The following is a 25,227-nucleotide window of genomic DNA, read 5'->3' as shown; positions in this document are numbered from 1 at the left end:
TTCAGGTATGGCAGAAATGCAGATAGTTGGCTGTTATTAATTCTGATTTAAACTGAAAGGCAGGCATTTAAAATCACTAGTAGTATTGCTTAAAATTAGAAAATTAGAAAGTTCAGATTTTCTAAGTTTACACAAATCAGTGGATGGTTTCCAGTGTTTGCATTTTGTCCTCTATTTGTCCTCTGCTTTCATCCTTCCGTAATCCCGTGTGAGGAGATTATAGGCAGCATGTCATTAAGAGTATAAAAGAAGCTGTTGTTTGCAATAGGATTTCCCATCTGTTTGGGAGACAGAACTATTATGACAACTTTACAAAGCGTGCAGATGTTGATTGTAGCAAAATTTGGTTGTCTAGAGCATGGAAACATGGAATCATAGGACAGCTTAGAATGTAAAGGACCTTAAAACCCAACCCAGTCCCAACCCCTGCCTTAGGCAGGGCTGCCCCCACCTGCTCTGCTCCCCAGGGCTCCATCCTACCTGGTCTCGAGTACCTCCAGGAATGGGGCACCACAGCTTCTCTGGGCAGCTGTGCCAGTGCCTCTCTGCCCTCTGAGTAATGATTTCTGCCTAACATCTCACCTCAGTTTTCTCTCTTTTAGTTTAAAACCTTTCTTGCTTGTCCTATCACTATCAAACTGTTAACATAAGTGACTATGTCAACTTGTTCATGAGAGTCATCAGTAGAACAGCCTGGCATGCATTCATGTTATGGTGAATGTATGTGATGTGTATTATGGTTCTTAAATATTGATGTCGAGTTATGTAGTTTTCGTGTGATTTTATGCCTTTCCACAGAGCGATTTTGACATTTCTGTTTGACTTCTGAAGGAACATCCTGAAATTTCACAGCTAAGCTGTGTACAGATGAACAAGGCACAGCTGGAACTGGACTTGGCAAAGGGGTGCAAAGAAGAGAAAGAAAGGCTTCTGCACCAACCTGACATCTGGTACATCAACCAGAAGAGGTTGTTCAGTGCTTTTTCCAGGCAGGCATTTCTCTTACTGAGCAGATGCCTGCTCCAGCTTGTTGGTTTCACGCTCCCAAAGGGCCAATTTTATTGTTGCGTTTTGCCAGACCTGTAAATCTCAAGCCTGAGATTTGTCACCTACTGAGTTTGAGTGCCTTAATCTGTTTGGACAGCCTTACCAACCTGTAGCTAATTCTGGCATGAGGATAAAGTTGCATGCTGAATTTTGCATCTCTTGCTGAAGTAGGCTGACAGTGCATGTCAACTCACTTGAGTTATTCTGGATTTTTAAACAGCAGATACATAGAGATAATGCTGGAATTAGGTTAACAGTAGATGGTACTTAAGCATTTAGGTTACAGTAAATAAATGCTGCAGTGAGCAGTTGTTAGATTTTCCTGGGTCTGGTTAAATTTCTTCTGTTCTGTAGGAGTAGGGAATGGTGACAGTAATCTTGCCTGTCTGTTCCTTGCTTACTCTGACCCTAATCCTAGACTCGGCACCTGAAGGATTTAGGGTACTAGGTAAAGTCATACTGAGGTGTTCTATTTTAAAGAACACAAATAGATCTCAGGTTACTGTTATAAAGAAATTACAAGGTGTCTTTTGCCTTATTTTTTTTGCACTTATTTTTTTTTTTTCAGGATCTGCTGAGAATTACCATGCTCTTCTACCTCTCAGTGGATCTCAAAATACATGTAATTCAGAGGAGACCGGTGACCATCCTGCTCTGTTATGAGGAAACATCCAGCAACCTCAGGCTATCTGGAAGATTTCTTTAAAAAAAAAAAAAAAAAAAAAAAGAAATCAAAAGGCAAAAAATCCTTCAAAAATACAGAAGACATCCAGAACTTCATAAATTAGTAATTGTAGTTGGATAAGAAAAAATGAACCGTTACACAATCATGAAGCAGCTGGGTGATGGCACCTATGGCAGTGTGTTGATGGGAAAGAGCAATGAATCAGGAGAGCTTGTGGCCATCAAACGGTACGTAACGTCTGCACAGAGAAAAGATACTTGGAAAGATGTAAGATTTTGACTTTATTGCTCTGTGCAGTCTGTGTACAAGAAAAAAAGAATGTCTCTTTTTAAAAATATTTAAATCAGTTGCTTAAGTGAGTGAGTGTGGGTCATACTTCCTTCTAATACATCTGGAGATGCGTTCATCTGTATAACTCACAGGCAAATGGAGCAACGTTTTATGAGAAATGTTTTCCATTCTTGGTATCTCAGGATTTGGAATTGTTTTGTGTGATTTTTTTTTTTTTTTTAATTATTTTTTTCAGGTTGGGGATTTAGAAAGGGAATAGTTTTGAATGAAGATGAATGCCTCTTACTTGAAATATTAGTTTTAAATAGCTGCTCTGTAGGATCTAGAACTGTACAGAAATGCAGTAAAGGACATGGCATTCACAACCCAGTCCCAAAATCTGATTAACACCTAATTACCCGTATTTTTACCTAAGACTTCCAAATAAACACAACAGTCTATGTACAAGTGTAATACTTTTATGTATGGATATTGCTTGAAAAAATGACGTTATTTTTTCACTATTAATATCTTTGAATAGGCTTGAAAAAAAAGGACTGATCTGTACAGTTGACCAATTATAATTTCAGGCAGTTAAGATGCTTTGCAGATCTCAAGTTTTCTTGTTTTCCTAGAATGTGTGACTTGGGCAAAAAGAAGTAGCTTTTCTTGTTTCAAAATGCATGTTTTATTTTCAGTGTCACTGTTGCTGTCCTCCTTATTAGGGGCACAATTCAAGTGATGCAACAGGATTGTGCGTCCTCGATGCTTTTAGAAATACTTTATAGTATAAATTGTCTCCTGTTAACTACTCAACTACAAATGTTTGCAACAGTCAATCATGAGATATTTTAAATTTCTAATAAATGTAAGAGTTATGTTTGCTTTGATTATGTTGCTGAAAGGTATTGTGGAATGTTTTAAATTTGGTCCAAGAAAGAGGTAGTGCTGTATTAAGAACATAGCATAGCTGGATCTTGTTTTGTTCTCAAAGCATCCTCTGTTACTGAAGATACTTTCTTTGACTTTTATTTCAGAATGAAAAGGAAGTTCTATTCATGGGATGAGTGCATGAATTTGAGAGAAGTCAAGGTAAAATGGTCAACATGCCACACTTGAAAATAAGTATCTGGTTAGGTCTGTCTGAAGGAAAAGGGCTTAGACTATGCACAAGCATCAGGCCAAACTCAGTGAACTTTTTAAGTGGGAGTCACAGGCTCCAAAAGCTGTGGGTTTCTGGAACTCCTAGAGCTGCTTCTGCTTTGTGGAATATCCTGCCATTCTCATGCAGTGGCCATGTCTTGTAGCCAAGCCTCTTGTCTTTGAGAGAAGACAATTAATTTGACATTTTTCATGTGTTTTACCAGCCTACGCTAGCACGTGTTTCTAGGTGTTTAGGCAGTCCTCATATCATGTATCTGGGACACTTTTAAAAACACTGGAAGTCTTGGCTACCCAAGTGACAGAATAAAGCCTGACCTTGAACACTTTGCTTTAAATTTCAAGTTGTCCCATGTTTCAGGCCTCTGAATTTCTGTAAATACAAAACTCCCTAACAGAGGAATTGAGTGTCCATAACTTGAATATCCACAGTTTAGGTTTAACTTAACAGAAGTAGCACATAATGTCTCCAGAAATGAAACCTGCAAGGGGGAGCATCCTTATTCATTAAAACAGAAAGCTTTTGACACATGGTGTTCTCCTGGAGAAACTGGCAGCCCAGGGCTTGAAAAGTGCATTGTTTGCTGGGTAAGGAACTTGCTGGATGGCCAGACCCAGGGAGTGGTGGTGAATGAAGTTAAATCCAGCAGGTGACCAGTCATGAGCGATGTTCCCCAGGCGTTAGTACTGGGGCCTGTCCTGTTCAATATCTTTATTGATGACCTGGTGCACCCTCAGTAAGTTTGCAGGTGACACCAAGTTGGCAGTCTATTTTCTGGGGGGTAGAATGGCCCCATGAAGGCATCTGGACAGGCTGGATAGCCAGGCTGAGGCCAATGGTATGAAGTTCAACAAGACCAAGTGCTGAGTCCTGCACTGTGGCCACAACAACCCCAGGCAATTGGGACAGAGCAGCTGCAAGTCTGGGTGGAGGAAACGGACCTGGGGGTGTTGGTTGACACTTGGCTGAGCATGAGCCAGCAGCATACCCAGGTGGCCACGAAGGCCAACGGCATCCTGGCTTGTGTTAGAAATAGCATTGCCAGCAGGGAACTGATCATCCCTCTGTATTCAGCACTGGTGAGGCTGCACCTCGAGTACTGTGTTCAGTTTTGGGCCCCTCACTACGAAAAAGACATTGAGACCCTGGAGAGCATCCGCAACGAAGCTGCGAGGGGTCTGGAGCACAAGTCTTATGAGGGTGGCTGAGGGAGCTGGGATTGTTCAGTCTGGAGAAGAGGAGGCTCAGGGGGGAACTTATCACCCTCTACAACGACCTGAAGGGAGGTTGTGGCAAGGTGGGGATTGGCCTCTTCTGTTGTGTGACTAGTGATAGGACTAGAGAGAATGGCCTTAATTTGTGCCAGGGGGTATTCAGGTTACATATTAGGAAAAACCTCTCTGAAAGAGTGGCCAAGTGCTGGAACGGGCTGCCCAGGGTGGTGGAACAGTCACAGTCCCTGGAGTGCTCAATAAATGTTTAGATGTTGTACTGAGTGATGTGGTTTAGTGTGCAGTGTTGGTGGTATGTGGATGGTTGGACTGAATGATCTTGGAGGTCTTTTCCAACCTTGGTAATTCTATGATCCAAACAGAAAAATGGCTAGGCTTTCTTACTCAGTTCTCTAAGCAAAAGTTGTTACAGGTGCAGAATGGCAGTTAAGTTCTTGTGTTATTCTTCACCTCAGCTATGATGTAATCCCCACAAAGAGAATTTTAAGCTGTTTAATATTTGTGCTTTTATTTTGAAATTAATTTAAAATGCTATTTTGTTAGGAAAAGGGAGATTACAAGATAATTAGAGGCTACCTGAGGGGTGTGTTCTGTTAATTCCTTACTAGAAACTTTTACATAGTACACATGCAGCTCAGGTAAGGAGACAGTCAATGTCAAGTTATCTGAAACCCTGTATTTGTCTCTGAAACAGTCCCTGAAGAAGCTAAATCATGCCAATGTAATAAAATTGAAAGAAGTCATAAGAGAAAATGACCACCTTTACTTTGTGTTTGAATACATGAAGGAAAATCTCTATCAATTGATGAAGGACAGGTACGTCTTTCTCAGAGAACAAGTAGTGTGCTATCATCCTTTATGTATGTTTCTTACACTGTCTTGAAGAACATACTGGAATTTCTGTTTTAGGCTCTTGCAGTGCTACTGATGTGAACAGAATCTGCTGCACCTGCTTATTTGAGGGTAAAATTCTGCACTGCTTAGCGTAACAGCATTGCACATTGTAATATTCCTGAGAGTAAGACTTCATGAAGTTATTAATGTGATAACTTGCATGTCTTTCGTATTTATTGAGCCAAAAGAGAAATTCCAAATACTTTTTTCTTTATTAGCCTTCATCAATACATGAAGGATTGGACCAATGCCATTCATTTTGTTTTTGCTAATGGATTTGGCTTAAGGTGGGGGTGATCATCTTCTCGTGAACATGCACGAGTGTACATGAAGATCATTATGTGTGCTGTATGATGTGGTAGGCTTGGAGAAACAGCACAAAGCAATGCTTTCAGGTGGACTGTAGATTAGGACTTGCCATTTTAATAACATTTTTCTTCGAATTCTTTTTGCCTTTACTGTGTTTCCTTCAGGTTCTGTCATGTACCTTTATCTCCTTGTGCACAAAGCCTTTCAGTAGCTGTTAGCAACATTGGTGTGATGTTCACTGACAGCTGCAAAGCATTGCTCTTGCTCAGGCTTCCATAAGAGCACCACTGGGTAGCACATATACAATGGTGCTATGCAGGTGCTTGCTCTGATACAGTGTGTGCATTCATTTGGTCAAGCATATTACAGGGCAGCCAGATTCATCTGCAAGTAGACATCTCTGCTGAGAAGTCACTCTGCAGTAAAGATAGTGAGCAGAATTATGGCTTGGAAGCAGTATTTTTGACATATGCTATGTGAGTCTATGCATGTAAAACTTAACAGGTCTGTTTTAGTCTGTTTGGGACACACTGTGCAAAATGAGGAAATGTGTGTCCTGTCTTACAGGAAAAAACAGTCTCTTAATTTTGTGAAATTATTAATCTGTCTTCACAGAAACAAGTTGTTCCCTGAGTCAGTCATCAGAAACATGATGTATCAGATACTGCAAGGGTTAGCTTTCATCCATAAACACGGTAGGTTTGCCACTGGAGTTTGCTTGTGTAATGCTTTCATAAGAAAAAAAGACAATGCACAGTAATAACATGAATAAAAATATTCATCAAAGGCTCTTCATCTCTATCACTACAATCTCTAGTAAAAATTTTTCCAGACTGTTTCAAATATGGTGTTTTTAAACAACATCTAAGTTACCTCTTTTATAATCAGATATGCTTTCTTTTTGAAAACACTGGATATTGTTAGTTCCACGTTTAGTACTTTTATCTTTTCTTAGATACTGTATCAATAAACAAACTAAAGAAGCTCAAATGCTGGGCTGTGCACATCTGTTACTCCAGAAAGATCTATTTAAGGAGCCTTTATACCTCATACATGGCAGTTCTTGCCTGTCTTGAGATATCATAACTAATATGGCATCCTTAGTCATAAAAGATATTTAACTGTAACTTCGTCACTAAAAATCCAAATAATCTCCTTATCAAATATATTTTGCATTGAAATATTTTAAGAGTTGAGACTTTCAAGCAATTACAAGCACATTCGAAAAAAAAAAAAGGGTGCTGTGTGGTTGCATCAACAACAGCTTCACAGCACTTTTGATTATCATGTGTGATATACATCTGGAAACTGCATTCTGAAACACTGACACTGAACTCCTTTGCGTTTCAGAAATTATTTTCTATTCTCTTAGTTAACTCTTATTTTGTATGTGTCATTCATTCACATGACAGTGGTATCCTTAAAGCTTTCCAAAGAGAGCTAAAGTTTCACTCAAAGTGATTTCTGATGGGATTTGACTTATTCTGGCACAGCCTGTTGATGGGTTCAGTTCCATTTAGTGCTGTCAGATAGCCAGAAATTGATGGCTTCTGTCTTTCTGATCAAGGTCATATGTTGTTCTCTGATTATTAGCACTTTCTTTTCCTTCCTTCCTTCCTTCTCCATGAAATACATGAGAAAGCTAAAATACATGGTAAAACTGCCATTTCTAAGTTACTGTATTAGTGTTTTGCTTTCTACACAAGTATCTAGCAATAAGAGAGATGGTAAATTCAAGCAGTTGCATTTCACTGTAATAATTTCAGCCACTTGCTCTCAGTGGTTGTCAGTTTTTGCGTGCAGAAATTGTACGCTGTGCTGTAAGTAAGTATGCTGTGTAGTAAGTGAATATCAATCAATTTGCTTTATAAAGAGATCCCGTCTACTAATTAACCAGCAGAACTGATTTGCTCAAGTACTTACCTCCTTTCCAGGTACACACAGCTGCTAAAGCCAGCCCAGCACTAAGCATTCAAGAAACTTAATGTGCCTGAATTACTAATATTAGCATTCCTGAGCACAACGCAGACATCTTTTAAATTTAAAGAATATGTGGTGTAATAATCACAGGAGGTTAAATGTGTGCTTTGGGAGTGGGGTTGTCATTCAGTTATGTTGAAATAAAAAAAAAAAAGCCAAAATTTTGGATGAGTGTTGGACCTTGCTATTTAAGAAATAATTACGCAATTTACCCTAATTTCTCCTTAATCTCCTGCAGGATTTTTCCATAGAGACATGAAGCCTGAAAACCTTCTTTGTATTGGTCCAGAACTTGTAAAAATAGCTGATTTTGGTTTGGCTAGAGAGCTGAGATCTCGGCCACCGTATACAGATTACGTGTCCACCAGGTGGTAAGTCCAGGATGCAATTAATACACTGTATTAATGAACTACCTTTCTCTGATGACCGTTTTAATTTATGTACTACTTTTCCCATCCTCATAGGTACCGTGCTCCTGAAGTTCTGCTGCGGTCATCCATTTACAGCTCACCTATTGACATATGGGCAGTCGGCAGCATCATGGCTGAATTATACACACTGAGACCCCTTTTCCCAGGCACAAGTGAAGTAGATGAAATCTTCAAGATTTGCCAAGTATTAGGGACTCCAAAGAAGGTAAGACTTCTAGAACTCATGCAATAGCACTTACTCAATATTTTATAATCACTTTATTTATTTATTGTTATTGCACTTCCAGAACATACATGTAGTCTGTTTTAGTAATTTTATTGCGGAGTTGAGTTTTCTCAACTCTGTCTTTTGAAACATCTGCTAAGGCACAGAATACTGGACTTCTGTACTGTATAAGCATCTGTTTTATATCCTGCTATTATGTGCAATCCTGTGCTGCTGTGTGATGAAAGTCAGATAAAGCTGTTTAGTTAACTAAAGACATGCACATCAGAAGAACTGGGAAAAAAACAACCAAAAAAAAGCCCCTAGTCTTAGGATTTCATGTTGCCACAACTGATTAGTTTTCCTTTGCCAAAACTCCAATTTTTCAAGGCTGGTACCTAGAATTTGGAGCTTGTGGAAGTTGCTCTGAGTAAGTTGAATTGTGATATTTTCTTACTTTTTAAGCATAGAAGAAATACTTGATCTCAAGCACAAATCCATTGTATAGAGTCCTTAATGACAAAGCAATGAAGGAGAATGATTTCTCAAGATATTTAGCTCTATCAGAAATTAATTAAGACCTACAAGGGAGACTTGGGTAGTGCATGTAAAAATGTGTACAGTTATATCTACTTCTGTTAAAGTTTTCAGGAAATGGGTATATGAACATGAGTTTGTTTTGCATAACAAATACTTCCTGCAAGTTACCTACAAGACGTGTTGGGTTTTTTCGTACCAACTAAATATGCTTAATCCTTGAATTACAAGTGTTGTGAGTTGTACTGAATAAAGACATGAACTAATCAGAATGCAACAGCTGAAATGCACAGAGACACACAGAAACACAGGTTGGAAAGGTGAGTCGGTGAGTTTGTAGAAGTTGTCAAAGAATGTTCAAAAGAGAATGAATTCCTAAGAAGTGCTCAAAACAAGTGCAAACCAAGAATGTGAGAAAATGAACACTGTAGCTTGACAAAAGTCAAAGAATGTGATGGCAGAAAGCAAAGTAGGATGAAGAAAAAGGGAGTGTGTAAGCAGGGATAGACATCATGACACTGCAGTGTCTAATGAAGCAGTGGGGAGATTTCAGAATCAATTGGAATAAAAGGAAATAAGCTTACCTTCCAAATTTTGAATCAGTTGGGAAAAAAGAAAAAAAAAAAGGCAATATAATAAAAATATGTTTACAGAAGACAACTGTGGTGGCTAAGGTCAGAGATGACAGATGTATTATGAGGTAAATAGATACCTGTGAAATTACTGACTGAACGAAGTCTCTCGCTGTGGAAAACCATTGGTGTTGTGCCAATATAAAATAAAGTGTAGTTCTCATACAGTAGAGGAGCTCTTGTCAGTAGAGAATTGAGGAACAGAAAGCTTAAAACTAAAGTAGAGTAAGTTTAGCTAGGAGCTTAAAGCGATGGGAAAAGATCTAAGAGAATGTACTGGGAAACAGGTGCAAGTTCATGAGAGAGCAGAGTATGAAAGGTCAAAGGTGGAGTTGTATATGAGATATATATAACTGGTGGCAGTGAAAATTGAGACTGGATGAGTAGGTGAAAACTGTTACATACAAAACAGTGCTTTCTGTGGCAATCATGCATCAGGAGTAATGTGTAATATGTAGCAGTATTTCAAGAATTGAGTTTTCAAACCCAGATGTTAATTCTTTCTTGAGCAGCTCACAAGACTAGGATGAGAACGTTTAGCAGCTCATCAAATCATCTAAGAAAGAGAACAACACTTGGGCTTCTGGAACATTTTCAGTGCATAGCACAATTTGCGGGCATGCAAGCAGATCAGAGGGAGACTTAACATTAAGTGTAGCAGAGCAGCGTTGAAGTCACTGGTGTGGCTCTGTAACTTTATGAGTTGCTGAAAAGAAGCATGTAGCTGGTTGCTTGAGAAAGGAGGGAGCAACTGCCTGAATATTTCAGAGAAAATTGTAGCCTCTTGGAAAGAGCTCGTGGGTTAGAGACACTGTAAGTCAGCCCTCTTAAGATCAGAAAGCTGTAATTAGTTGCTTTGTGCCTCTGTCATCTGTTGGGCAGTCCTGGAACTTTTATCTCCTTATGACAATGCCGAGGCATTCTTCAGGGACATCACTGTGTAAGAAGGGTGTTTAAATATTATAATACAATTGATCACCACAAATAATGACTTGTTTATGGTGAAATGTTATCTGTATTATGAAAAACACAAGCAGTTCTTTTAGTACTCTGTTTTTGCAGATAAAGTTTTAATGAATTGAATTTTTAGATGTAGACTCGTTTATTCCATTAACTTGCTGTAAGGAATGACAGGAGTTATGCCCAGAAGCTGTCTTTGTTCCAAATTGCCTTCCTTTTAGTGGTTTAAGTCTGTGATACCATGCTGATGACTTCTGTTGGTTGATTTGGTTGCTTTTGGCTTTTGTTTAATGATATTTAGTAGTGACAGGAACTACTTCGCTCTATTTCATCCTGGCTTGGATCAGGAATGGTGTGGTGAGCAGGACTGAAGGCCTACTGATGGAATAGATTTTCCTTTGTAAATTGGCAGATAACAGGCAAGGAAGGACTGAGTATATTAGAAGACAAGATTAGAATTCAGAATTTCCTATAAGACTAGTTGCAGTTTACATATTACTGAAGATCTTTGACTGCTGTACTTATGCAGTTCTAATTATTCTTGACTAAATAGTTGAGGATAACTACCCAGCTAATATTTCTTCAGAAGAAGATGTAGGAGCTGTATAATACATTGTACATCAGTGTTGCGTTGAAACAAATACCATATCAGTGCGTAGAGAAAGAAGTACAGTCCATTGACATACAAGCTAATCTTTCTGTTCCATTTACAAGTTTTGCATTTCAATGAAGAGTTCTATGTTTCAGAGACCAGAGGAGAAAAACCTGAAAATCCAAGATCCAAGAATTCAATTGTTTGATCTTCTCTAGCCTCTGCAAAGGAAGATGGAAAGAAAGAACAAGAAATACACCTAATTTATAAACAGGCTGTTCTAGAGACAAAAGCAGTAGTTGTTCTTGGTATCCAGGGATGATAGCATACTCAGCAATGGTCTCATATTGCTATGAGAGAAACATGTATTTTTCTCTTCTGGAAGGCAGTTAGTCTATGCAATAGACTGTCTATAGCAGTTCTGGCTGTGGAACTGCAAACTCTGTGACAATAATACCTGTGAAGAAGAGGCAGGAGCATGGACTAGATAATCTCTTGAGATCTTTGCCAGTCCTAGGATTCTGTATTCAAACAGTGCAATTATCAAGCAACCAAGGACTTCAGGTTTTACTTCTTGAAAGTTTAACACTCTCACACAAAAACCCACTAAGTTCTCATATTATGATCATGATTTTCCTATTGCAGTAATGTCTGGTTATAGTTAAATCACCAAATGTCTTAATGGTGTAGTCAGTGATAGATTGAATGGTTGCACAAACATGGTAGGGTGGTGTAATGCAAAAGAGCCAGTGCTTCTGCACAAGCTTTACTGATCCCAAAGAAAATACACAGATGCAAGTTAATAATCATCAGTTTAATAGGGAGTACTTGTGTTAATGGGGCTGTTAGCCAGCCAGTCAGTCTCTGCTGAGTCCTCATTACTAAGAGTAGCAGGCTTGTAGCATGTCCACCCTAGGATTACCCCCAGAAACCCCCAGATAATGGTGGCAGCCAGCCTAACCCCCCTCAGTACTGTGGCCATATATATAACAGCAGGAGACAATAATGCATCATGTATCAGGGTAAGAAAGATCCTTTGTGGAAAGCAAGGATACTTGGTCACAGCTGCCAAGGAACTTCTCACAAGCAGGTTTCTTCTAGCTGCATGCAGAAACTGTAGGCTGTTTACTTGTGTTCCCAACCAAACATGAGCCCTTTCTCATGGGCAAGTTACCTGTTCAGGCTGTGATCTGTATTTTTCCATGCAGCTGGGTAGAAAGGCCTCAACTCTGGTATTCCCGTGTAGGAAGTACATAGAAATCAACTGTTTAAGCTTATTTCTGTAATAGATGGGACGTGCTTAGCTGCTCCTGATACCTACTGCAATCTCTTCTCCTTCAGAGTGTACATCCAAGTGTTGTATGCACAAAGACAGATCCCCCTTCACCTACAGAAGGACTGCCACTTGAGACTGATGCTGAATTGACTGGTGCCATCGCAATTGCAATGAAAAACAGTAATGCTTGTTTTTCACTGTATAGGAAGGAACTACACAGGCCAAGCACGACTCAAGCTACAGAAAAATACAACTTAATCTAATCCCTCAAACACTTAGTCTTTTCTTAAACTTGTTCTTCTTTCCTTTTAAACAGAGTGACTGGCCAGAAGGATACCACCTCTCTTCTGCCATGAATTTCCGTTTCCCACAATGCGTCCCTATAAGTTTAAAAACTCTCATCCCAAATGCAAGCAGTGAAGCCATACAGCTTATGAGTGATATGCTGAACTGGAATCCAAAGAAGAGACCTACAGCAAGCCAGGTCTGAGCACCTAAATTATAAGGACAAGACTGCATTGTCTTGCATTGGCAAAAATTGGTTGATGCAGAAATACAATTTGATTGTCATCATAATGAAGGCTAGAGTACACTTTTGAACACTTTATTGGGAGACGCTGAAAACAAAGCTTTGTTTTTGTGAAGTTGCAGATGGAATGCAGTAGGGAGAGTGCAGGATAATGGGTTTTTTTTTTACTAGGAAATGGGCTGTACAATGTACTGAGTGATAAGGGAAGAACTTTGAGAAGAACATGTCAATAAGTCACCAAGGTCACAGGTTTTTTTCCTAGGTTAATTTTAGAAAATTAGGTATAGATATTTCAAAGATATATACATTCTACTTATTTTTGAGTATGTATAGCTAATGCAATTCTGTTTAGAAGGTATGAGAGTGCAGTTGAGAAACAAAAGGAAGGTGATGAGTTTATCATAGGTGGACATGATGAAAGTGATTCAGAAGTGTTTAAGGAGGAGGTGCAAAGCACAGCAACCATATTTGTCTGCTTTATAAAGCATATGTGTTGTTACAGTCACTGAGATCAAACTGTAGTGCAGTGCTATACATCTCTATGCAGAATGCTGCATGGTACGTTATGACAGCAAACAACCAGGTTCTGCCCAAGAGAGTTGGCAAGGAAGCAGCAATCCATAACCAAAAGGGAAAGTTTAATGTGTTTTCATAGAAGGGTGTACAAAGGCAGTGATTTTCAAGAACAGCTGAGGCAAGAGATCTCTTTGAGAACTAACAAAGAGGAGTTGACCCAGAGATAGCAGAAGAACTTGTTCCACAGGAAGAACTGGTGTATTTGTAAGATATGTAATATAGTTAGCAGGAAAGCATGCAATAGGGAATTTTTTACTATAGTAGAAACAACTTGTTTTTAAGTTGTAATTTGTTACTGTGTGAATATAGAATGGAGTTAAATGCAAAATGCACATAAAAAAACAGACTTCACCAAACACAGAAGGAAGAAAAAGACTTCTATTAAATGTACAGGTGGATCCATCTTACTAAACTATATGGCAGAGAAAGCTAAAAATGCAGAACTGACAGCTGGATAAATACAACATTTACACATGAACTCCTTATGCATCTGTCTTTCACTGCTGTGGTAGAGATTACTCAAATGCTTCAGAAACATGCCCACATCCTCAAAGAAGTTACCAAAGTCAACTTTTTGAAGTACAGTTAGTGTGTCATATCTTCTTCTCTAGGCACTGAAGTACCCTTACTTTCAAGTTGGCCAAGTTTTAGGACCTCCCCCACAATATTTGGAGAAGCAGACTCCTACTAAACCAGTGCAGCCAACAGAACCAAAGCCAACTTTACCCAAACTGGAAGCTGTATCCAAGCCAGAGCCTCTGTCTTCACCTGAGGAACCTGACACAACACAGCCGCAGTCATTGTCAAAAGCTAATCACCAGCCTCTCCAGCAAATTCAGGTGCCCCAGAATACAGCTAACCAGCAAGTATCAAAACAGCAGCAGACACAGGTGCAGCCATTTTTTCCAGCTATCAATAAAGACTCATCTGGGGTAAGTTGTCTTCAGTAGATACCTAACTTAGGTGGTTCTTTTACAAATTCTTAATGCATTCAATGTGGCTGTTCTCTGAAAATCACCATACTTATTAAAAAAATAAAAAAATAAAAAAATAAAAAGCAGTCAGATAATTAAGACTTTGAGAATATAACTGATCACTTACTGAAATTTTGTCAGCAAATGAGAAAAATAGGTTACTTCATGGATGTCTGACTTCTTGGCATGCCTGAGCCGTGCTGAGAGAGGGACTGTCTTGGGCCACTTATGCATAGGCTGCATTGTGAGCTGTGCTGGGCCATGAAGAAACATACCTGGTTTCCTTCTAACAGCAGTTTGCAGTCTGTTATAATAACCTTTAGAGTCATAGAATCGCTCAGGCTGGAAAAGACCAAGTCCAACCACAACCTAACCACACTACCCTAACTCTAACAACCCTCTGCTAAATCATGTCCCTGAGCACCACATCCAAACTGCTTTTAAACACATCCAAGCTGCCTTTTTTATGGCATTCATTTTCTTGATTGCAAACCGAGCAACTCCTGTAATCACATGGACCCTGCAATTTCTTAATTTGTAAGAATCTTAAAAGTAAGGTTTTTAGCTTCATACAATTGCTGTACCACCAGTAAGAGTGTGAGTTCAGCAGGATACCAGCAACAGAGCCTGAGTGCTGAATTGGGCCTTCAAACAGAATGTTAATTGAGTATGTCAGCTAGATTTGAGCCATTTGAAGTTGGCAGTCCAAAATACCTGCCAACTTTGTCATATATTTTGTGCTTAAAATCATTAAGGTTATGACCAAAATAGGTACAGTGCAATGGTTTTAAAAAAAAAAAATCCTTCCATGTTCTTAAGCAGTAGTAATCAACTATATGTAAAATATAAAGTTTTAGTAATTAGAGTTGTATTTTTTCTTCTTTTGTTCGTATTTGAAATAGAAACAAGCAGCTCAGAATGGCACAGTGGGTGCTAAAAGTTGCAGGAGACGATGGGGTCAGACTTTGATAAAGGCTGTGGACAGCTGGGATGAACTGGACGATGCTGAATTTGGAATGTCGTGTTCAAAGAAGCCTAGCATTGCACTGTTAAAAGAAAAGAAAAACAAGGAATGTCTCTTTAGGTAGGTCTTGGAATTATAAAATCACTTTTATAGAAAATGTTTTTTAGTACACAATGATCAGCAGATTTATAGATTGGTTAAAACAGATCTGCTAAAAATTAACGTGCTGAAACTCTGCAGTAGTGCAAAGGGCTCTGTGAACAGGCCAGCTTTGAGCTGGGTGTTGATGTAGCACCAGTAATATCTGTGATTCTATCCATCACATAGGTGTCTATCTTGTTTTTAACAGTGTTTTACTGAAGTGGTACATGATTTCCCATGTCAGTGAGGCTAGGGGAAGTTCTGCCACAGTTACTTAATTACTTGTAAGTCTATATATTGTATACACTTCTTTTTTTCCACTTTCATATTCTCAGATAAAATTCTCATGAGATATGAGATTTAGCTGTTACTTTCTGTGGGAATGAAGTCTACTGATGAAAGCAGGATAAGAGAAGAGCAGTGCATCCTTAAGCCAGCCTCAGCTCATGGCATTCTAAGGTGGACTTGTTGGTTACACAGCTTGAACATTTTGATTTTTTTTTCAGTGTGCCAGAACCAAAAGCTTCACACTGTACCCAGCCAGGAGCAGAAAATAAAGGTGTAATGAGAAATGATTCTGGAAGGTCCAATACAACAGCAAAACAGTACTATCTAAGACAATCAAGATACCTGCCAGGTAAGAGGAAAAGTCAACATGTCATGGAAAATGCAAACAGTGAACAATCTATATGCAGCACACTTAAACTTCAGATTTCACACTGGGTAATTCTCTTTTCCTACTCAAGCTACATTTTTGGACTAAATGCCTTTCCAAGAACATATCTTTCCACTATTAATACAGCAAGTCCTGGCTATGCATAAGTGGAAAAGAGATCAACACTGCTTGTACAGTGTAAATGTTCACAGAAGCTCTTATGACCAGCAACATATAAAACCCTCAGTTTTTGGACACCTGGAAATATATCCTAACTGACCATGAGCAATGTATCTGAGAAGTGAGGAAGATGTCCACGTATAGCACAGTGATAACTTCTAAGTATGAAATCACTTCTTCAGTGCTTAATAGGATGCCCTAAGACTCAACACTTTGCCCAAAAGAGGGGAAAAAAGCTTTCCTATCTAAAGATAACAAATAGAAAGTTAATCTACACTTCTTATATTTCGAAGTATGCTTCTAATACTTCCCTATTTTTATTAGTTTTCAATGAGAGTGGCATAGTAGTTTAAATATATATATTTCTGCACTTAATAATAGTTCCAAGAAGCGTATTTGTTATTTATCCATATCAATATAGCTCTGTTACCACTGGATATGTGAGCTGCTTTCATGCTGTGTAATCCCATTAACTCACTAATGCTCATGACATGCTGAAGTAACAAGAACTTCTTTGTCCTATTTTTAAACTTATCCTCAGAAGAAAGTTTATTTTTAGCCTCGAAAACCTTTGTTTTCAATGGGTTTCTTTCATTTCTGCTAATTGTTTGAGGGTCTTATATATCAATAAGGTTATGATGTTAAAGACACCAAGTAACTGCAGTAAAACTACCAGTTGTCTTGAATGCACGAAAACAAGAGTTCTAAAATCAATGTATCTAATTTTCAGTTGAGAAATATAACCTAACCAATGGATGTTGTCCTTTGACTTACACTAATAATGTTTATGTTATGTGAGAAATAGAGTTTTGTTTTATTGTTCTAGAAATGACTGATTTTTCATTGGTTGAATTATGTTTGGAAATTAACATCTGCCATAATTTCTTTTTTAAGGTGTAAACCCTAAGACTGTCTCTTTAGTAGCAATCAATAAAGAAGGATCTCATGGAACCTGGAACAACCAGCTGTTTTCCAAGCCATTGGCACATGTTGGAGAAGGATTGCCTTTCAACAGAAATAATACAGGTATAAGTGTAATAAACAGCAGTCACCTTGTTTTTCATCATACTTTATTTAATTAATTTGCTTATAGGCCAAATTTGTTTTTCTTAATTTAAACAGAGACTCAAAGTAGTCTTTTCATACCTAAGCCATGTGTTTTGCTTTCAGACCATAAAGGAAGTACAGACTAGCTCTTAGAATAAAGTTCTGTCAGGACAAATTTTGTCTGTAATCCTCTTAAGCTGATTATCTCACTGTGATAATTTAAGGAAATAGCTTGATTTCACTACTGCCTGGTCAGCGTGATGTGGAACACTATGAAACAGCAGTCTCACATATGAAAACAAGTGAGGTGTTGCCTAACATCAGTTAGAGATACCAGCTTGGCAGATGGGAAGTCCCCTCACTTTCAGCAAGGAACTTGCAGTGAGTTGCCTTTTGTACTAGCTTTTGTGGAAAATGCTCTTATCAGCATTTTATAGAGAGAAGACTAAGGCTTAAACAAGTAAAATGGCTTATCTGAGATTTCACTGAGGTAAGCATAGGACTTGAGACTGAAATCTACCTTCTGAACACTAGATAGTCCTGTCACTCTAACAGTTTTGAAGCCAGCACCAGTTGCTCCCAGCATCGATGCTAATGACCACCTGTAGCAGAAATGCTGTCAGGGCTTGAAGCACTGATTGAGCACCTGTTGGGAAGGCAGGGGAACCCAGGGGAGCTCAGGTGCAAGCAGTGCACTGAGTGATTGGAAGGGGTGGAATCAGGATCCGTGCCTTCCCAGATCTCGTGTTGAGGGTTGATAGTGGAGAGAAAGCTATCTTGTTTGAAGGTCCCTGCCTACCTGAGGCCTTCCAAAGGTAAGCAGTCTTTCTTCTGTGTTTCTGTACATTATAGTGTATCTATCTGACCTATCTGACCTATCTAACATCTGACCTAATGTGTTTGTACAAGAACTTTAGAAGGTTTGTTCATATGCAGCTGCTGCATGCTTTTTTAATAAAACTTTAGTAGCCTCCCAGCTGTGTTATCAAAACATTTTCCTTTTGGAAGTCAGGTGAAGTTTAAGTTGCTCATCTGAAATCATGGAGAGCACTTAAGAAATGGAAAAATAACAGCAGCAACTGGAACGATGGAATAAAACACTTTTTAAAGTAACCATAAATATTTTCTGGGTTTCAGAAATTTTAGATCTGTGTGCCTTGAAGTAAGTTGATTTTGACAAAATACTCTTGCATAGGAAGAGACAGAAAAAGGCAGAGCTTGTTTCCATAAGTATGTATTAGTAAGCCAGACAGCTATGTACTGAATTGGGCTATAAACAAACTTAGGTCAATGCCAGTGGTAAAACCTCACTTTTGTCTTACTGTGGCAACTGAAAAGTTAAAGAAAAATCATCTTTAAAAAAAAAAGTGTTTGAAAACACTGAGCATTATTTCCATTGATATCTTAAATAACATACACTAAGGTTTTATGTACCAGGCAGGCAACAACACTTAAGGCAGACACAGAGGAAACTGTGGTAGTTGGACCACTGACCAGAGTAATCTGGTAGATGTATGATGTATGTATTCCTTTTTCATACTGATAGGATTGAAAGCTGGCACTGTGTTGCTTGGTGTTTAAATAACTATGTTTAGTTTCTTCAAGTGCTTTTATTTTTTCTTTACCCACAATGCTGCTCTAGGGTGAAATAACATGAGAACAAATAGTTACGAAAGCTTTATTTGTAAGGAATGGTGAAGCTGTGACCAACTTTGCAAATATGCCTTAATGCTTGAACTTGTGAATTGTGCATTGGTATGACTATAATGTGACTGCATTGTTGGTTAATTAGTTACTTTTTGAGCTACTTTCTAATGAATGAAAACAGTTTTAAAAGCAGATGTTACTTAAACAAAGGGGTACATGAAATTATAGCTACGTCAGTGTCAGGTATTCTTTCTTGCTCTGCTTTTCCTCATTTCTTTGGTATCACCTAACCAGATTCTTCATATACTTTCTCTAAAATTCTGTCTTTCCATCTTTTTCTCTCTCTCTCATTCTCCTTATCTACAGAAGAGAACTTAATTACACCCATTGAAAAACTATCATGCAAAGAAAGTTTGAATGAAAAATTAGAGGATCCAAAAGGTAATTTATAGCAATTATAACCTGGCTCTTTGCACATTTCATATTTGTTTTACATTTTCTCCCAAAAAATACACCTACAGTGCAGATTCCAAAAGATCACATCCTTCATTTTCAGTTGTAATGTGTTTTGTCCGACTTTGCTCTCTTCTTTATGTCTGCTTTTAGACCAAGCAGGGTCTGCTGCCCTATGAGTTACGGTGTAGCAACTCATGCAGTGACATGCAGCAGAGGTCCATCTACCACAGTGTAACGTAGTGTGAAAAACAGCTTCTACCTTGATTTTTACTCTTAGAAGTAGACAAAGTAAAAAAATTGCCATATAAGTAAGGTCTGTTTGTTTTTCATACTGACAAAATTGTTTCCCTTCTGAATCTGCACCTAAACTAAGTGGTGTTATGCTGAAGGAGGGCAGATAATTTCTCATCACATGTAAACTAACTCATTCACGTTAACCTGGATTGTTTCGGTACACTCTTTGAAACCTGAGAGAATGAAGTGACTACATGTATGTTTACAAATGCCTTTAAATAACATCTGAATGTTCCAGTAAGTGACTTCATAACTTTCTTTCTGGGATCCTAAAGGAGGAACACATGCATCCCTGAAGGAATGCTTGCTCCTAATATCGCTTGCCACTTGCACCACTGACTGCATTCTAATTCTTTGTTATTTACACACTGTGATTGCACAGGTTTGATTGATTAACCTCAGTGTAAACAGATGGAAACTAGGGTTTCCAGGCAGCCATGTTCATATCTAAACACACTCCTCATTGCAAGCATTGTAAAGGCGTAATGTTTCACCTCTCCCTCCATTTTGGCACCTGAGGTGTGTACTGTATCCAACTGTAACTGTATGCAACTACTTGTAGTTTTTTCTCAACTTGTTGCCCAGCATGAATGATTCAATGGCTTCATCCCTTGAGAAGAATCAGGTATGCACTAAGCTATGCTGCCCAGACCATGCTTACACTTGCTGGCACACAGCTGTGTTTGCTTACACATCTGCTGCCAGCCCTCCTTGATGCCTGATGGACTTCTACAGCAAGAACTTCTGTTTTGCATGGCAGTTGCCAGAGGTAAGGAATGACCTACTGCATACCTCTCAATGCGTGGTTTTGAAATGTTAGCAGTCATAACTTTGCCTTGAACTTCTTATTTTTCTTCTGTCCAAGGAAAAGACAATTCCTTCAGTCCTCTCAGTTTCACCCAGACTGTTCCTCTGGGCTGTGCTTGTCCCTTTTCTACAGAAGAGTTCATAAAGAACATCGGATATGAAGAGGTAAGAAGAAGAAAAAAATGAGTGAAAAACTTTTGACAGGCAGCTTTGCAGAGCTGTAGCTAAGAAACATGTGGAACGAGTCATTTTGAGGTTATATTAAGGCTTGCCATGGTCTCAGATTTCAGAATTTTAAGACATCCTCTGACAGATCAGTATTATACCTTATGAAGCAGTCCCAGTGAAAAGATTAGGAAGTGGGGAATACATACATGCATGTATGTTTATGCAGACAAGGGAATGTAACACTAAAACTGTTGATTTTGTTTTTCAGGCAAAATTGCGGAGAAGAACTTACAACTCCCAAGGAAGTTGTAATTTGAGTACCTTATTAAAGTTTTATTTTTCATCAGGATCTGTGTCATCCTTTATTCCACTGGAGCCTGGCATCAGAAGCCACCTAGGGACCCACCTGTTGACAGGACTGTGGGGTTATGGGCAAGAGGAGGTACATGATGACCCAAAACAGCTGTAATTAGCTGAGGATACTTTTGTGGTTTGTAGATGATCGGTTCTGCACCTTATAGAGCCACTGCACTAATTCTGACATTAGCACAGAAGACTGAGGGTGTTAAGTGTGAGGAGGAGGGTTTTGGGATTGCACTGCGGCCAGTGATTTAGGAGAACAAACTGTCAAATCACACTGTATATTTTATCAACCACTGTTGGAACTATCCTGATGGAAGCACTTCTCTTCAAATGCTGTGCTATCATACAGCTTTTTAAGAGTGTCTAGGTGATGACAGACAAATCTGCTTGGAACAGTCTAAATATTTGAGTTGATTCCACACCACTGTACAGTAACCTCAGTAATAATTTCATGTGTAAATGCATAATGTTTCTTAGCTTCCTAATGATGGATTGGAAAGGATGATTACGTTGATCTTCCCAAGGCAACACTCCCTTAGAGAAAGTTGTGGACTAAAGCCAAGCACAGTAAATATCAGGCTTCAAAAGAGAGGGGAACTAGATCTTACTTTTGTAGCAGGCCTTTAGCCAGGGAACTGGCTAAGTCAACTTCAACTGATGCACCACAAGAGGAGTTGTGGTTCCATTTTAGATAGATGCAGGTCATACATGTTGAGCATAGGAGTACTGTTGCATGCTGATTTTCAAGACTGAAGTGCTAAAACCTGCTTTCAGTAAATAAAAGGTAAGATCCTGTCTTATATTGAGTTTCAGTGCAAACTCTTGCTAGGCAATATAAGATTAATGAAAGTATTAAGGAACTGGTCATACCACTCTGTTATCTTCACTGCTGCTGCACTGCAGATATATACTTCTTCCCTACAGACAAGCACTGGGGAAGAACACCACTCACTCATTATTCTTGTGATCATGCAAGTATGTTATGAAGTGACTATGAAAATGCATATTTCATGGATGCAACTGAAAATATTAAAACCTCCTGTAATATCCACAGGAAATTCTGACTTTGTGGGAGGTGCTGCTTACAACCCATCAGGAGGATACATCCCTTCCTTTCATAAGAAAGAAGTTGGATCAGCTGGACAACGGATACAGGTGGCTCCTATTGCTCCATCTGTATCTGGTAAGAAAAATGTGTATGCTGTTTCTTAACACCAGTATGAAAAGTAGATACATTCAGGTTTAAACAGAAAAATATTCGTATTTAAATTGGTTTAGAGGCATTTTCTTGACAGAGGTTTTCTTGCAGCGTGTGGCAGTCCTGAGTCTTTAAATATAATGCCATTTAATGCACTTGAATAATGCTGAACCATGCTTACAGTATGCTAAACAACCCCAGAAAAGATAAATACTTCCCTCAGATGACTCAGTAAATCCACAAGTAGTGTTACATATACAGTACAAGCACTGTATTAAAATAAACTGTTCTGTTCTTTATTAGCTCTACGGGGTTGCTCTGCAGCTTTAGTAGTGGTAATTTAAGACAGGTTTTCACTGTTTCATCCCACTGTTAGCTATGCAAGTCTGAGTGTCACCCCAGTAGCTGACAGTACTCTTGTAGCCATGAAACATAAAAGGAGTGCTTTCTGGAGTGAAAGTGTAGACATCACTACATTATAGGAAGTAAAAGCCAAACAACATGGGTTTGTTACTGTATGCTTATTCAAGTGCTTGAGATAAATAAGAAAGAATACTTCCTTTCTACAGCAGTTTTGCGATAGGAGATTGAAATTCAGTAAAAAGCTCCACAACTGTCTCAGTGTTGTCTGCAGGAATTGCTGCAAAACAGGTATCCAATAAATGAGAATTACCAGTAAGATAAGCAAACTCTAGGAAACATCAGCCTTATCTGAAAACAAGGACAGTTTGGTCTCTGATGTGTTAATATATCTGAGTACCACAAGTCATCTTTCAACTCTCATTCACGTCTGTGCAGTAGTAAAATACTACTTTAGTCATCATTAATTCCAAGTTCTTGTTCCTTTCAGATTATTCCTGGAAAACCAAAGCTGCTCGTGCTCAGTTAGCAGGTCCTACTTACAATTCAGCAAAAAGCATGAATATTTTAACTCGTGCACCAACAATTCAGCCAGTCCATGGAAGAACAGACTGGATGGCTAAATATGGAGGACACAGATAGAAAATGCCATCTTGAACGAGGCTCACATGATATCTGCACAGTTCTCCTGCCTGAAATGCCTATCTGCTCTAATCTTTCCTAAGACCTATGCAATAGTAAAGACAGAAACAGACAACTTTGTGTTCTACTATCTATGGACACACACAAAAAAGTCACATTATTTAAAATACTGGCTATTAAGTAGGATTTCATTAAGTATTGTACAACACATCTTGCCAAATCTATCACGTATTTAGAAGCAATGAGAAGTAGATTTCACCTGACACTTTTCTATAGAAGACTTCCTATCAGCACAGTCTTAAAAAACAAGAGCTTTAATTTCTTGCCCTATGCAAAAGTCCACCATTGTACATGAAAGCAGCTTAGGTCACAAGCAGCTAGAACTGGGGCTAAAGCAGAACAGCTCCAGGCTCCCAGCTGATACACTGGTTCCTTCCTGGAAATATCAAAGTGAAAGCACAGACTGGGCTTTGTGAAGAACACCAGTGTCCTCTAAGGATTTCAGAACTCGCTTGTACCTAAAGAGTTGCTCAGGGTCTGTAATGTGTAAATAAAATGAGAACTCCTTGTAGCTGGACAGAAGCAATATGGTGACAATTCCTGCTCCTGGAAGCTCTGAAAATATGTCCCAGTGGCAACACTGGAAAACAGCTAAGCAAGTACTGAATGCTGCACTTACCTCACTGAGCTGTAGTGAAACTTAAAACCAGACTGTACTGTTAAAATTAGCTTATGACCGCTTTCAGTTGAAGATCTGTGGAGAATTACATCTCCCTTGTCAAAGGTATATCACAGTAACGTTTTAAGGAATCCAAATCCCAGTCTCATCAGCTGTTCTAAAGGTGAATTTAAAAAGGCATAAGTGGTTGGTAACCGCCTTACTGGGTGATGACACGAACCAGATTCTTCATAACTCAAAGAAGCCCTGTGAATCATGTGAGGAAATAAAGCTGCTGTTCTAAGAAGTTACTTTCTCTTTTAGATCTTTAAAGCCAGCTTAAGTCCTGTATGTGAGACCACATACAAGCTTTAATAATGCAATACCTCAATGTTTATATGCTCATGTCATACTTTCCTTGGCACCTATGCTAAGTTTTACAGAAATATCTTGCAAAGGACCTTCCAATGTACAATAAATATATTTTTTTTTTAATGTTGATCTAGGCTACTTCTGTTCACAGCTGTGTTTAGAATAGATGTTTTGGTAGTAATATTAAACCTGCCATTTTAAAATACAAAATGAGTATGTTCTTTAAAGATGCGAAACTGTTGATAACTTTTTTTTGTTTTTAAACTGCATATAAAGTTCTCAGTTCCTGCTGTTGACCTAATGTGCCGTAATAGTTGGGCTATATAACCTACTGGAAGTTAAACTGAAGCAGTAGCATTAAAAAATAAAAAACAAACACCAAAAGAAAATGTTACTTTAATCCTGGAAGTGATTTGTAGAGATCTGGATAACTGGTTAGTAACACACTAGAAAACTTAATTCAGTTACTATTGGTTTTGTCTCAGATACCTGTCACTCCATTAGTACTAACAGATCTTCATATGCTATTTAGACATATCTTATTGTAGCTGTAGAATATATCTGTAACTCACTGTAGAAATGAAGACCACCCTCACACTTTCTAGAACAGTTCTGGTTCATAAATACACTAGTTTTATTAATGAAATCCAGGAGAAATTAATCACTCAGCCCTGGTAGCAGATGCCAGTAACTTAGGTAAGATCACACTAACCAAGCAATTAGCTAATGATGTGTCCAAAGCTCACTAAGTCACCTAGAGCAGAAAAAGGAACAGGCAGTACTAAATAGAACTAGAAGAAACACACTGTCCTTACAACATGCTAGTGAACACAGACATTATTCTGACGTAACTGTAACAGCCTTGACATGTCTACGATCAAAGCATGACTAGAGTGAAGAAATTCTTCTCACAAGCAACAAGACAAAACAGCAGTCAGGCACTAGTAGGTGTTGTACAGTCACTATAACTGATTCACTGATACA

The 25,227-nt window shown here is 38.6% G+C and overlaps 1 protein-coding gene across 1 annotated transcript; it reads left to right on the top strand.

Moving 5' to 3' along the window:
- Positions 1-1,563: 1,563 nt before the first annotated feature.
- Positions 1,564-23,213, top strand: MAK (male germ cell associated kinase; the record flags this gene model as incomplete). Its single annotated transcript, XM_079533303.1, has 14 exons — positions 1,564-1,959; positions 3,040-3,094; positions 5,091-5,212; positions 6,215-6,294; positions 7,818-7,950; positions 8,044-8,215; positions 12,529-12,696; positions 13,929-14,249; positions 15,194-15,375; positions 15,903-16,033; positions 17,126-17,257; positions 19,292-19,366; positions 22,068-22,196; positions 23,062-23,213. Exons 1-14 carry the CDS (start codon positions 1,859-1,861, stop codon positions 23,211-23,213), a joined length of 1,953 nt encoding a protein of 650 aa, XP_079389429.1. The 5' UTR covers positions 1,564-1,858.
- Between the last annotated feature and the right edge of the window lie 2,014 nt (positions 23,214-25,227).

The sequence above is a fragment of the Tetrao urogallus genome (assembly GCF_951394365.1).
Source record: "Tetrao urogallus genome assembly, chromosome: 3".
NCBI lineage: Eukaryota > Metazoa > Chordata > Aves > Galliformes > Phasianidae > Tetrao > Tetrao urogallus.
This window is presented reverse-complemented; position numbering and strand designations above follow the sequence as displayed.